General features: G+C 33.8%; 2 protein-coding genes across 2 annotated transcripts in view; one reads left to right on the top strand and one right to left on the bottom strand.

Moving 5' to 3' along the window:
- Window positions 1–8,330, bottom strand: part of LOC125669783 (cadherin-87A-like) — a 42,238-nt gene extending 33,908 nt beyond the window's left edge. Inside the window, 8 exon segments of the mRNA XM_048904542.2 lie at window positions 134–223; window positions 705–782; window positions 1,436–1,572; window positions 4,138–4,230; window positions 5,187–5,222; window positions 7,742–7,791; window positions 8,214–8,270; window positions 8,272–8,330. Coding sequence (XP_048760499.2) covers window positions 134–223; window positions 705–782; window positions 1,436–1,572; window positions 4,138–4,230; window positions 5,187–5,222; window positions 7,742–7,791; window positions 8,214–8,270; window positions 8,272–8,330 — 600 coding nt within the window.
- Window positions 8,331–8,556: 226 nt separating this feature from the next.
- Window positions 8,557–14,021, top strand: part of LOC125669700 (cadherin-87A-like) — a 46,657-nt gene continuing 41,192 nt past the window's right edge. Inside the window, exons 1-4 of the mRNA XM_056162546.1 lie at window positions 8,557–8,714; window positions 10,039–10,116; window positions 10,300–10,371; window positions 13,221–13,354. Coding sequence (XP_056018521.1) covers window positions 10,062–10,116; window positions 10,300–10,371; window positions 13,221–13,354 — 261 coding nt within the window. The 5' untranslated portion in view covers window positions 8,557–8,714; window positions 10,039–10,061. The remainder of the gene's footprint in view (window positions 8,715–10,038; window positions 10,117–10,299; window positions 10,372–13,220; window positions 13,355–14,021) is intronic.

Raw genomic sequence — 14,021 nt, 5'->3', positions numbered from 1 at the left:
TATAATACCTGATATCTTACCACTCATAATGATACACACATTATCAGATTAATAACGAATATTACATTTGTACTCCACACATAGAATAAAATGTGTTAAGTAGAATCCATCTATCTGTCTGTTAAATATTTACCTCTGCTACTTTTGCATTGTATGGTAAATTCTGAAAGGTTGGATATTCATCGTTGACATCCAGAACAGTAATAGTAATGGATGTATCAGCCTGTAAATTAAGGAACCATATTATATGACAAAATTCTTAAAACGATTTTTAAAAAAAAATACAGATCACACCTTATTTGAAGCCAAGTCTGCCTACAAGCAAGTCAAAAATGTAGAGTGACGCTAAGTTGGAGTCACGTGATTGATTACTGAGTGCTGATTGGATAATAATATAAAGTATTGAGTTTGAGAGAATAGAAACAAATATCCAATGTATGTTACAAAAAATCAGCTTGAAAACATGAAAATATGCATTTAAACCATAAATACAATTATTTTGATAATTGTTGTTTGATTTCAGTGGATAAGACAATATTACACAAATGCTTGTATAAAGGCACATTTCATAAATAATTTCAAGAACAAAAAAAGCAACCAAAAAAAAAACTACAAACAACAGAACAAAAAAAAATTTTTAAAAGGAGGAAATAAGAAGAAACAAAAGAAAAGAAAAAGAAAAGCGTATAAAGCATAACACTTACAGATAGAGTGACTCCCGTATTGGTTCGGTATGAAGCCACAAAGGTGACCTTTAGGTTATTTCCTGTTGAAGATGATGCCTATAAAGAAAAATTAATATATTTTTCAATATTCAAAGACTTGAACATAAAACCCCTATGCCACCATTAAATTTTGTTTTGTTTGCCCTCTTCCAACCCAGCATTTAAAATTTGGGTAGGCAGGGAGAACATTTTTTGATTTTAACAGATCAGAGGGTGACATGTACGTCTTGTGGTTGCTGTCAGATATTTTGAATTCAGTAAGAAGACGAAGATATTTTACATGAGGTTGTCTCATATTAATTCAAGTATGAAAAAGTATCAGATGTAAAATTAAAACTGATGTTGAAGAGGATGAATAAACTCTGAAAATTAAAAAAACCTAACCTTCTTGGACACTTAAAAAAGTTTGATTTGGGCAGTTTTTTGTCAGAAGTTTTGGAGAGGACAAACATACAATTTTTAAACGTGGCCTTAACATTCAAAACAATAGAAGAAACAACAATATTCAGAAATGAAGTCTACTTATGAACTACTAGAAGTAAAACACTGTTTGGCAATACTAGTAGTATTTTTAATATGCTTACATCAGTAGTAAAACACTGTATGACAATATCAGGAATAAAACATATATATATCCACAGTATATGCAAAAACCACTTAAATTTCTATTGCATGTACTAGTATTCTATTAAAATTTTGAAACCACCAACCTCTCTATCCAACTGCCTGTTAAGCAATACTTGTCCGTCAGCCAGAACTTTCAGTGTTTGGTCACTTGTAGCTGAATATGTAATTGATGCACCAGGATTCTGTGGTACTCTAGCTGATAAATTTCCAAGTAAGGTACCTAATGATGAATAAATAAAATAGAAATATGTCTATAGGAATGGTTACTTAACCATGGGTTATACATAGTCTTGCAACAGCCTCTACAAACTTACACACAAAATTTCAAATCAATTTAAGGAGGTACTCTACATCATCATGATGGCTGACTTCCTTTTAAAACATGGATGAAAATATAAATATTAGCAATATTTGTCTATTCATTTTTTAAAAAATTCCTGCCTAGCTGAGTAGGTTAGCACATTGACTGCTGAACTGTAGAGGACGTGTTCGAGTCCAGCAGGGTTTTTTAATTTTTCTCAGATTGCTTTCAACTAAAACTGCATTTTTTGACTAAATACAGTAAATCTAAAAGTTTTTAATTTCAAAATATTGTTGTACATATCCTTCACTTTTCATCCATATCAAATTTCTCTGGTGTAGCATACCTCCATAATAGAAAACATGAGCATCATAAGTGCCAATGCCTCCCACACAAAGTATGAATAATTACAGTGTTAGAAATTAACCATAGACTGATAGACGAAGTCTATGTCAAATCATACTTTGCCAATTGTAATAACGATTTTCTAGATTTAAAGCAATAAAGTTATCCCAAAGGACCCCTACATGGTCAGTCGACATCTGATAAATGTTATGAGGAAAGGAGGATATTACTATGGAAATGGAAAGAAAATATGCTTTCTAAGTACATTAGAAGTAAATGAAAATGTTTTTTTTTTGGTGATATATTTTTTTTCAATGTTGCGGTCTATGCCAATTCGATGAGGTCTACATGTATATTGTCTTGATTTAGTATAGACCCGTGGTCCATACCAAGTTTTAAACCTATTTCAAACCCTGTAATTATAGTCCAAATTCCTGAGTATAAAGAGTAGCCTTCCATGTTTCTCCATCACAAAGCTAGTGACATATATGTATCATCTATGCAACCTTTGCACTTGGTGTGAACTTTTACTGTCACTCCATTACAAAGTCATCGCATGGACAAATATTTTTCTAAAACCTTTTCACCGGTGACCTTGCTCTTGGGAATATGACCTTGATTTAGGGTCATGACACACTGTCTAGACATAAGCAACCTTTGTGCAAAGAATGAGCCTCTGAAGACTGCCCACTGCAATTCTTTAGCCCAGACAAAAATCACTTGCAAAGTAGGACGGAAAAATGGACAACGTAATACCTACATGTATATACTCTTTCCTTCCACAACTGTGTAACTTTCTGTTTAAGGCTTGCTCAAGTTCTCATCAAGAAATAAAATAAGTGGTTACTTTTGCATCACGAAAGGTCGCATAAAGTTTGATGAGCGCCTTCTGTCAACATTTTTCAGAAATGCAAAATGGAACTGACTGACTTACAGACAGACTATGAAAATGAGTGACCAATATACATGGTGGGCATGATAAATATGAAAGAACATTTGAACCCCCCCCCTCCCCCCATTACAAACTGTGTGAGATTATAAGACTCTATAATGAGTATCCATGTGGGATAAGAAAATCACACTGGAGATGTTGAATATTTTAGTCAGGGAAGAAACTTGTCTCATGACAGATTATTTTTCCTACATTACATGTGAATCCCATTGATTTTGAATTTATAAGATGATACAGAAATTGCTTAATGGCTTATTTCTCATTAGATTTAGAAATAAACACCACAGGCAGAAGAAACACAGCATACCTAAAAATGGCTTACACTTGATGCGAAAGACTTTCCCCCGTAGGAGAACCCTTTCTCATGTTAATACTATGATGTTCTATAAGGAACCTCTCTGTTATATCAGAAATTTTGAGATATATGTCCCGAATTTATTACTTTTGTACTGATAGATTGTTTCCTATAAAATACCCATAATTCAATCTCAACATCCATTAGAACGTTATTCGGAAATTCCTAATTTGAACCAAAAGATATCAACTGTTGTCATTGTAAAATTTATCATTTAGTAAGCACATTAAAATTCTGGTTAAATGACTTTCCACTGCATCATTACAATTTTATAGGGGTTAACAATTCTTCAAGCCGCAGTCCGGGACTAACCATTAGACGACAATTCGAATAAAAAGATTGAAAATTTAAATACTGGTTTTTATTTAGCCATTTGATGGTGTAATATAAAAACAATAACAAATTTCTAAATTCAACCTGAACTTGGATATTTCCCCATGAGACTTGGCAAAAATTGGCCCCTCAAGTCCCAGACTTGAGCATGTGAAAAAAAAATTTCAACCCCTGATTTTAGCATTGGTGTGCAAGCATCACAGGATCTTTTTTATTTAGTCACAATCCATCGTGTCTTGATCCACGCGGTATGATTGAATCTCGCATTCAGCATTGAATTTTGTGGTCAAGGACAAGTTAGCATCATCCCTGTCAAAAATATTCAACTCCTTGGGTAAGGTTTTCCTAGTCCCAGGTCTCTCATGAAGAATTCTTACTATTATGGAGCAAATCAGAGTCTGATCAAGAGGATTACTACCAAGATTCTAAACAACTGGCAACTTCTCCTCTCTGTGTGGAGGACTTTGATGATAATGTCTTTATATCAATGAAAACTCACCGACTGCGAAGCTTTCTACCACTCCTTGGGTTACCAGTCTTTGTCTCAAGTCTCCATCCACCCCTGTACTATTCACTGTGTTAAACACTGGGGCTGTAAACAGTACATTCAGTTAATCTATCTGTCCACATTCACAATTATTATAACAAAATATTTTTGTGAAACATGCAAGCTCCTTCCATTAAACACAATATATTCTTATTACATATATATACCACTAAAATGGCCTTGTCACAAAGACTATTACAGTGAAACCTGTCTAATCCGACATGCACTGGGAAACATTTTTTTGCTGGAATATACATTCTAAAAAAAAACCCATTGAAATTGAGAATGAAAATGAGGGCCAGAAAGCACAGTGAAATGGATTGGAGAGGTGTCAGATTATGCAGTTTTCACTGTATATACTATATTACTTAAATGGCCTTGTCACAAGGACTAATACATATACCACTCACTCCAATGGCCTTGTCACAAGGAGTACACAAAATACCAATTTGAAAGGACTCTCACATATATTTCACAAAGTTGTATTGAACCAATGTTCAAGTCTTTGATGCAAGGATCATAAATTACACAGTGCAATCAACCAACATGGCACTGTTGGAAAGGCCTTGTTACAAGTAGACTTATACTTGTACTTCAAAACTTATAAGCAATATGCTTTTAAGTTTAGATAAGAAGGTCAATGTCAAGGTCACAATATGATCAAACATGACCATTACCAAGGTCTTGTCATAAGGTGAAGAATTGATTTTGATAAGTGGGTCAAGGTAAAAGGCATTGTCACAAGGTTGTCAAACGTGCACACTGAAAAAATCTTATTACAAGAGTTATAGCAACTAGCATAAAATATTCTCTGTCACAAACTTGATAACAAGGAGCAATGGATACTACTATCTCATGTGGACACAGTTTTCTTTGAGTCTGCCTTCTGTAAGGCTTGGTCTGGTTAGTTCTATAGCTTAATGCAATAGTGCAATATTACTGAAAACTTCTTATACATGTATTATTTTTAATATTGATAGGAAAATGTATTCATTTCTTACCGAAATTAACCTGCCCACTTGCTACCACAAAGAGTCCTGAAAAATACAGGTATCATAAAGATGAGAAACAACAATTGCAAAATACTGTAAGCATACTTGTGTCTACAAGAAATTGAAAATGTTATAGGAATTATGATTGGTGGAAATTCCACAAAGACTTTGATCTGTGATTCACATTCACTGCAAGTAAATTACAGAGAATCCAGATACGATAACACATATAACTGTATTATCATAAGTATCACCCCCTACAAATACTTTTAAATCATGTAATACAACATATTTAATTTAGGACTATTTCTTTTTCTACTTTTAACATGAGGAGGAATTTTTTTGAAAATATGAAAATCAAAAGCACCATCTATTGTAGGGATGGGTATCGCTAAACATTTTGTATTGCGATATATCACAGTCTTTTCACAATATTATGAACACAACCTGTGACTACAAAAATAAAAATATAACATTTTTATCATGTTCAGACACCATCTTGTTATTTTTCATTACTTTCTGTATCAGTTGATTTAAAACCTAATGCGTAAATGTAATTTTCCTGAAATTTACAAAATTATGTCCAAAAATACCAGTTTTTTCTCTGCCATATCGCGATATATATGGTGGGACAAATGATCACGATATACCAGTCAAATCACACATCCCTAATCCATTGGTGTAATTTTAATGTGTACACCTATGTATATACATTTTATGTTCTACAGCAACAGAGAACCAATAGATAAGATAAGTTTATTCCAATTTTGGGCCCAGAGGGCATAACAGTGACAGTTTATAAAGAAGGAAATTCAAAAAAGAAAGAAAGTTTACAACATTAACTACGGGTTACATAGACTGCAAACTGCATGTGGATGCAGCATGTTGGGGAAACAAGTACATACATATATGAATCGCTAAGCATGTATATACCCAATATGTTTAATAAATACCTAATTTCAATTTAAACATATCTTATTGAGAAATTCAAAAGCATCAGGCGACAGGTATAATCTAGGCCCTCTCCCATAATAACAATACGTACCCTATGCAATTTTTAGTAAAACATTATTAAAAATAAAAGATACATATTTCTCACATCATCACCAATGAGAGATCGACTTTACCCATGTGAGATTTTTCTGTCTCACATTATCACCGGTGTGAGATCGACTTTACCCATGTGAGACAGCTATATGAGATTTTTCTGTCTCACACTGCTGCGACGTCATTTGATTGCGACGTCATATATTTTCTATGATTTACGTTACACGTTGAAGATTTACTTTACATGGTGCAGTAAAAATATTTTGCATTTTAATGTAGTATAGCTTTCTGGTGGACAACCTTGGGTTTTTCAGTTTACACTCACAGTGTCAACCATTTTCGGGTATGCTCTTTCGGTCTATCTAATTAGTTATTGCATCGAAGTCTAAATAAGGATTTTGTTAATTTAGAATTCTCTCAAAGCTCCTAAATTTATGCACTAAACTGTAGGCAAAATGTGAGAAAAATAATCCTTCATTATTTACTCGTGTGGGATACGGAAATTCCACCTCTGGAACAAGATTCGCTGTCGACTCGGCAAAGCCTCGTCCTAGACTGCGAATTTTGTCCCCTCGTTGGAATTTTCCTATCCCACACTCGTACTAATGAAGGATTCTATTAATCCCAAGGATCACCTATGAATAACATATTTCGGTTTTATTAAGGGTATGTTATAGTAATATGATAATTTAAACATATTTTATTGAGAAACTCAACAGGATTGGGCAACAGGCATAGCCTATGTAGGCCCTCCCAATATAGTAATATGATGGTGAGACAGGGTTGATTGCTGGTGGCCAGACAGCTCAGTTGGTAGAGCACCTGACTAAAAAAATTCAGGGGGCCTGGGTTCGAACTCTAGTCTGTTGCATTTTCTCCCTCCCTGTTACATTAAACCAACTAGCCCATGAAACTGACAGGTGAAAATGCCTGTCGGGGAATAAAGATCCTGGGTTGATGTCTTAGAGATGTGAAGGCATTTAAGGAGGGAGGAATGTGGCGGTCAGATGGGTTCAATCAACAATGGTCAGATAGCTTGGTTGGTAGAGCACCTGACAAGAGAATTCCAGGGGCAATGGTTCGAATTCTGGTCTGGTCCATTACATTTTTTCCCTTCCCGTTATATAACATGTTGCTAGTGCATTTCTGGTCAAATGTGTGCGTAAATTACTTTTCTCAATCATTTAGTCATAATATTTGAAAATATCTTCTTCTCCTTACTAGATTCAAAGTAAATGAAAGAACTGTTTTCAAATGATATGCAAAAAACGCAAGTCAACTTGATCATGAAAACTCTAGATCGAGAAGATTGATCCATCGTAAATGAGGAGATCGAGTTACCCTTTTAGATTAATATGAAAATTTAGAAAAACATCATTTGTGTTGGAGTTGTATAATATCTACAGTATTATGAACTGTGATGGTTGATGTCTACAGAACTATGGAAGGTACTAGACTGCTTCGAGACATTGCTGAATACATGTATAGAGACTTATGGTTGCATTAGGTAACTTTACCTGCAATCAGCAGAAGTGTCTCCATGTCTTCGATCTGGACACTGCTATCACTAAAATACATGATATTTTTTTTTAGAGTTCAGAGTTCAACAATTTCATGTAATTTTCTTACACTGTAAAATGTATGAAAGTTCTCTCGAATACAAAATTTCGGTAATTTCATCAATAAAGCAAGGTAAAAAAAACAAACAAAACCCACTTAGAATTAAACTACACCAAAGATCGAGCTCCCTGCTGGGCTAAGTGCCTCAGTATCATGCTGTAATTTTTTTTACTTTTTCTTGATTAATATATACAGTATAAAAATGCCGACCCCTGTGTCTCGATCACGTAAACATAGAACAGTATTTATATACAGTATATAATATTACATAGTTTTAGAAATCAGTTAACAATCTGCGTGTAATTACTATAGGCCTATATTAATTAATTACTTAACTTAATATTTGCATCATATTCAAAATGTACTTACATGTGTCCGTACTGCACACCCGATGATCGTCGATTCACCTGAGTCTTGTGTATTGATCAAGTAGAAAACCGGTTTATCAAGTTTAAAAATAGCTCCGTTGTTGTTATTTTCATTCATCCCGCCTACTTAGCATGCATTCCACCTGACACGCAAGAAAGTGAGATTATAATGTATAAATTTCTCAAAACGAAAATATAGTAAACGTAATTTTTCCCTAGTTATAATGAAAAATAAATTTTTAAAAAATAAAATAAACAAATATGTTATTATGTTTTATTTTGTAAATTCAATTTTACTTCCATTTGTCTGTTCTGATTAAATAATTATATCATATTTCGTTTTTGGTGATGAAGCATCTTATATACAGTCACCAGGTAAGCGGGCACATGCCTGATGTTTATTCATTAAGATACAGGTAGATACGCCTTTGTAAACCAGTCTTGGGGATAAAAATAGAAGTTTCAAAGCATGTCTACAGCAGGGCGGTGAGATATATACTGGGTGAGTAAAGAAAACTATACGCGCTATATTTCGCCTATGGTGTTTGTTAAAAAAGCTTTTTAGAACTATTTGTGGCCTTCCCCAACCTCTAAAATGGAATATGTAATAAGTTTAATTTTGAAACGGAATTGGTTGTAAAGAATCAGCTCCATAGACAGATGATAATTGAGAGAGATGCAGTTTATTTTGGAACTTTCACACTAGGTTTCCCATCGCTGGGATCTAGCTCAATCCTTTTTAGTAACTTAGCAATTCATATCTTTTGAATACAAATTTCTGTACTCAAATTAAAACTGTTTGTCATTGTGTATTTATTCAATTATTTTATAAACATACATGCATTGGACAGGTTGGGAACACTTCCCCTATACAGGTTGGGAACACTTCCCCTATAGCGGGATATTCTCGCCAAAATGCAATTATCCCCCTTTAGCGAGAAATAAACATTACCATAAACGTGTTTTGGCGTCTTTATTGAAAGTAATGGCAAATCCCGTGCAACGCTGAATAAGTGTGACACACACTCAACATGATGCGAATTGTTTCGATGAAATTGACAACATAGTCAGGAAATTCCAGATCAAAGTTGCTGCGTAAGAGGGAAAGAGTCTGAAATCCAATATACATTGTGTTTTTGTTTTGATTAATATATTTGCAGAAGTATCAGACATTATAGCACTTTTTCTTCTTTTCACGTGAAACACGAAGAGATGTAATCCATGGATGTTTTTCTCGGTTGTACGGGATATATTTACTCTCGCTAGAGAGGGATAATCGCGTTTTAGCGAGATTATCTCGCTATAGGGGAAGTGTTCCCAACCTGCTATAGTGAGATATTCTCGCGAAAGTTAATATATCCCATACAATCAAGAAAAACACATACCTGTGGAGTACATCTCTTGGTGTTTCTTGTGAAAAGAAGAAAAAGTGCTGGAAAGTCTAATACTTCTGCAAATATATAAATCAAAACAAAAACATGATGTGCACTGGATTTCAGCCTCCTTCACTATTCCGCAGCAACAATGATATGAAATTTCTTGACTGTGTTGTCAATTTTATAGAGACCATATATTTTGCATCAAGTTGAGATGCATGTGTGTTGCACTTATTCAGCATTGCACAAAATTTGCCATTATTTTCAATAAAGACAACAAAACACATGTTTATGATAATGTTTACTTTCCTGCTATTAAAAGAGGGAAAATCGCATTTGAGTGAGAAGATCTCGCTGTAGAGGAAGTGTTCCCAACCTGTTGGATAGTGATTATCGTATACTGCATATGACGTACACCTAATTTACGTGACTTTTTTTATTTATATTCAGGGCATTCATAACTGAAAGTGAAGATGTTGCTGTGGATACAAACCGCGTGTGTGATTCTAAGCATCTTAATCATATCAGGTACATGAAATTTTGTTTTGAAAGATATTACTTCATTGCAAGCTAAATAGTTTATTTGTACTTAATTTAAGGTCTGACAAATCATGCAATTATTTTTTCATAACATGTGCAGTAACCAAGAATTGTGAATGAAAACAAATTGGTAAATAAATGTGATTTTTTTCTTCATTTGTATGATTACAGTGTGTGGCCAGGAGGTCCCTCGGTTCATCAATGATATGAATTCCGCTAGGATAAGTGAGGACACTGCAGTGGGTGGGTGATCATATTAAAATTGTTAATGTATTTGATGTGTACAGATTGCATATACCTAGTGTCGAATATAATTGTTCTATAGTGGTAAAACTTGCTTATAAGAAATTTCAGGGGATTGAAACTCCTCATATCCATTTCATTTATGAAACAGAAATTTGGTACAAACTAGTTTTATTAACACCATGGAGCATATAAGATAAGATAAGTTTATTCCAATTTTGGGCCCAGAGGGCATAACAGTAAGACAGTTTATAAAGAAGGAAATTCAAAAAAGAAAGAAAGTTTACAACATTAACTATACAGGTTACATAGACTGCAAACTGCATGTGGATGCAGCATGTTGGGGAAACAAGTACATACATATATGAATTGCTAATCATGTATATACACAAGTAAATGGACAGTATCAGTATTATACCAACATAGAATAATAAACTATAATGATTTTTGCAGTTTTAAAGCATCACTTCTTTTTCTGAAAGTTTGCACTAAATATTCACTCAATTTGACAATTACTGGTTTGTCTTCATTAATCATCAACCAAGTAAATTTGTCCTTATTTGTTAGATATATAAATTTTTTGTTGAGCTTGTATATACCATTAAAAAACATATTTCTCTCTTCAACATAGAATGGACAATCAGTAATTCTTTTGTTTCTTTCTAAAGAAATCTTCTGGCCAGAATTGGTTTTTGTAAATACGTATCTTCCTCTTTCAATTCGAAGGTCATGTGCACTAATTCGAAATCTGCAAAGAGTTTTTCTTAATTCTAGGGATTCTAAAAATATATAACTTTCCATAGTAAAGTTTTCTTTATATGAAAAATATGTTGAGTTTTCCTGATTTCTGACCCTCTTCACATCGTTTTGACCAGTAAAGTAAAAATTGTTTCCATGCCTAATTCTTCATTTGTTTTTTTGAAAAATGAAAATTTGAGATTTTTACAATTGGGTACCAAAATGCCCATTTTTATATGCCCGTCTTTAGACGGGATGTATTATGGTACAGCGATGTCTCTCCGTCCGGCCGTCCGTTTGGGGTTTTCTCTTTATAATTTCATTTCCCTTTCACATATCATGCTGAAACTTGCTGTGTATCTTCTTTGTGAGTCACTCTGGATCATACTGCAATTTTGATCTATTTCGACCTTTTTTCCAGGAGTTTTGCCCCTTTATTTGGAAATAATTATTATATAGAGGGTACATAATTTGTCCACCCTACTCCTCCCACAGTTTTCAAGTGAGAGCCTTCTTATTTTGTGGAGTGTTTGTATGGGTATTGAAGATGTGCATGTGGGATGGATTTTGATTTTCTGCAATTTTTGACAAAATTACAGATTGTTGAACTTAGTCTATTTAGAAATTAATATTCTATGAAGGGTACATAATTTGTCTGCCCAACTCCTCCCACAGTTTTCAAGTGAGGACCTTCTTATTTTGTGGAGTGTTTGTATAGGTACTGAAAATGTGCATCTGGTGAAGGATTTTGATTTTCTTCCATTTTTGAAAAAATTGCAGGTTGTTGAACTTGGTCCATTTTGAGGAAATCTCAATTTTTAAGCTAAGACCCTTTGTTGATATGAAAGTTTGTCACAGCCTCATGATGGCTGATACTACCTGAAGCAAATTTATACAAATTATAGCACAAGAAAAACATAGGGTGTATTTCACGGGCGTATTATGTACCGTTTGCGGAACTCTTGTTTCCTTAAAATAAATAATGTTTTTGTACCAACAGTTTATATTATATGAATTCAGATTGATATTCTCTGTATAAACACTGTATAACAGGGATGATTCTGGGCAATTCTCTATGCCAATATAGTAAAATACTTTGGATTATAGAGCAGAACATAGGAGATTTACCCAATTCAGAGATTATTGCAATATTAGTAATTCTTTTACCGGCACCCAGTAGATGTTTACAAAACTTAATATTCAGGTTTTCTACCTACCAATTTTTAAAGATATCATATAAATCTCTGTCTTTTTCCAGCATGTGTGCTGAAAGTGTTCCCCATATCTTGCAGCCATACAAGGCGATGGGTTTTACCATATGGTCAAAAAGATGCAAAAATGTTTTAATTGGTGGATCGATAGATTTGATGTCTTTATAAAGTTTGAATGAGGCCTTAAGAGCTTTATTGTATAGATCAGATTTTGCTTCCTTGAATGAACCACAGGAGGATAATATTACTCCTAGATATTTATATTTGTTAGTACATTCAATACATATGTTACCGAACACAAACTTTTCTTTAATTAGGTGTCCGCTTTTATTAAAAATGACTACTTTTGTCTTATTGGTATTAATTTCTAAGCACCAATCGTTGCAATATTTTCCAAGTAAGTTTAGTTTGTTTTGTAGTCCATTCTGGTTTTCTGAAAGCAGTACAAGATCATCCGCATATATATTTTCTGAAATAGAAAATTAACTTATTTTTGGTTTGTGCATTGCCTTTATCATTGATTTAGCTATTTTACATTAATTTGGATTCTGATGTTGTTCTTAAAAACAAAGAAATGCTGTGAAATTGATAATAGGAAATGAATGTCACTTCTTCATAAGCTAAAATTCCTTGAAACCAATTAGTTCTAAGTGATATATCCATGTTTTACAAAGATTTATGAAGACTGTGGTAATATTATTAAAATCATCACTAATTATTGAAGTTCCTTATAAAACTTGTTTTACTGTGTAAATGATTGTGAATTTTGATAAGTAAGACAAATTGCACAAGTATTCAATAGTAAATTAAGTGTAGTTTAAGAAATCCCCGTATTCATTTTGAAGCATCAAATTAGATTTTGATTTGTTTAGAAATACTGTGTCATTTTGTTTTACACAGGCAGCGTTGTGTACACATTGAAAGCTGAAGGAGGAGGCACTGGCCCTCTCACATACGGTATGGTGCAAACTGACAAATTCATAGTGGACCGAGCATCGGGAGAGGTCAAACTTAGGAGATTACTAGATTACGAGGTATAGACTGTGCTCTTATTCTCTTCTTTTACCTGAGTATAATAATTTATGCTTGGATTTTAGGGAGGTAGCAATTTGAATATTGTTGCAAGGTAAATATTTTGCTTTTCATATACTGCATTAGGGCTGTCACGGTTCCAAAAAAATTTCGGGTTGGGTCGGTTCTAAATATTTTATTTCGGGTTCGGGTATTTCGGTTCGGGTCTATGTAACTATTTTAAGAATCTAATATACAGTTAAAATCAAAAACCTTTATTGTATTTTGTCACAATAATTACTTGGGGACGTGGACTTAGGTTTAGACTCGACATCCATGATACTAGAAACAGCATTGTCACTTCTACTCATTTCCATCCATGCTATAAATGTTTTGTCATTGACAATGTTGCTCCTGTGGCGTATTTTCAATGCGTCTGACATATCTTACATGTACTATCATTATTTACAGTTTTATCGACAATGCCATCATTTAACAATTGATCAAAATACAGCCACCTTTGAGGATTTTGGCGACATAATGATTCTATTTTAAAAACCAAACCCGAGCGGAAAAATGGAACCGAACCCGACCCGAACAACACGACCCGCGGTTTTCGGTTATTTCGGGTACCCGTTGCAGCCCTATACTGCATACATGGGGCTATTTTTGTCATGTTATTTTCACCCA

This window comes from Ostrea edulis, chromosome 4 (assembly GCF_947568905.1).
Source record: "Ostrea edulis chromosome 4, xbOstEdul1.1, whole genome shotgun sequence".
Classification (NCBI taxonomy): Eukaryota; Metazoa; Mollusca; class Bivalvia; order Ostreida; family Ostreidae; genus Ostrea; species Ostrea edulis.
The sequence above is the reverse complement of the archived record's forward strand: the minus strand, read 5'-3'. Positions and strand labels throughout refer to the sequence as shown.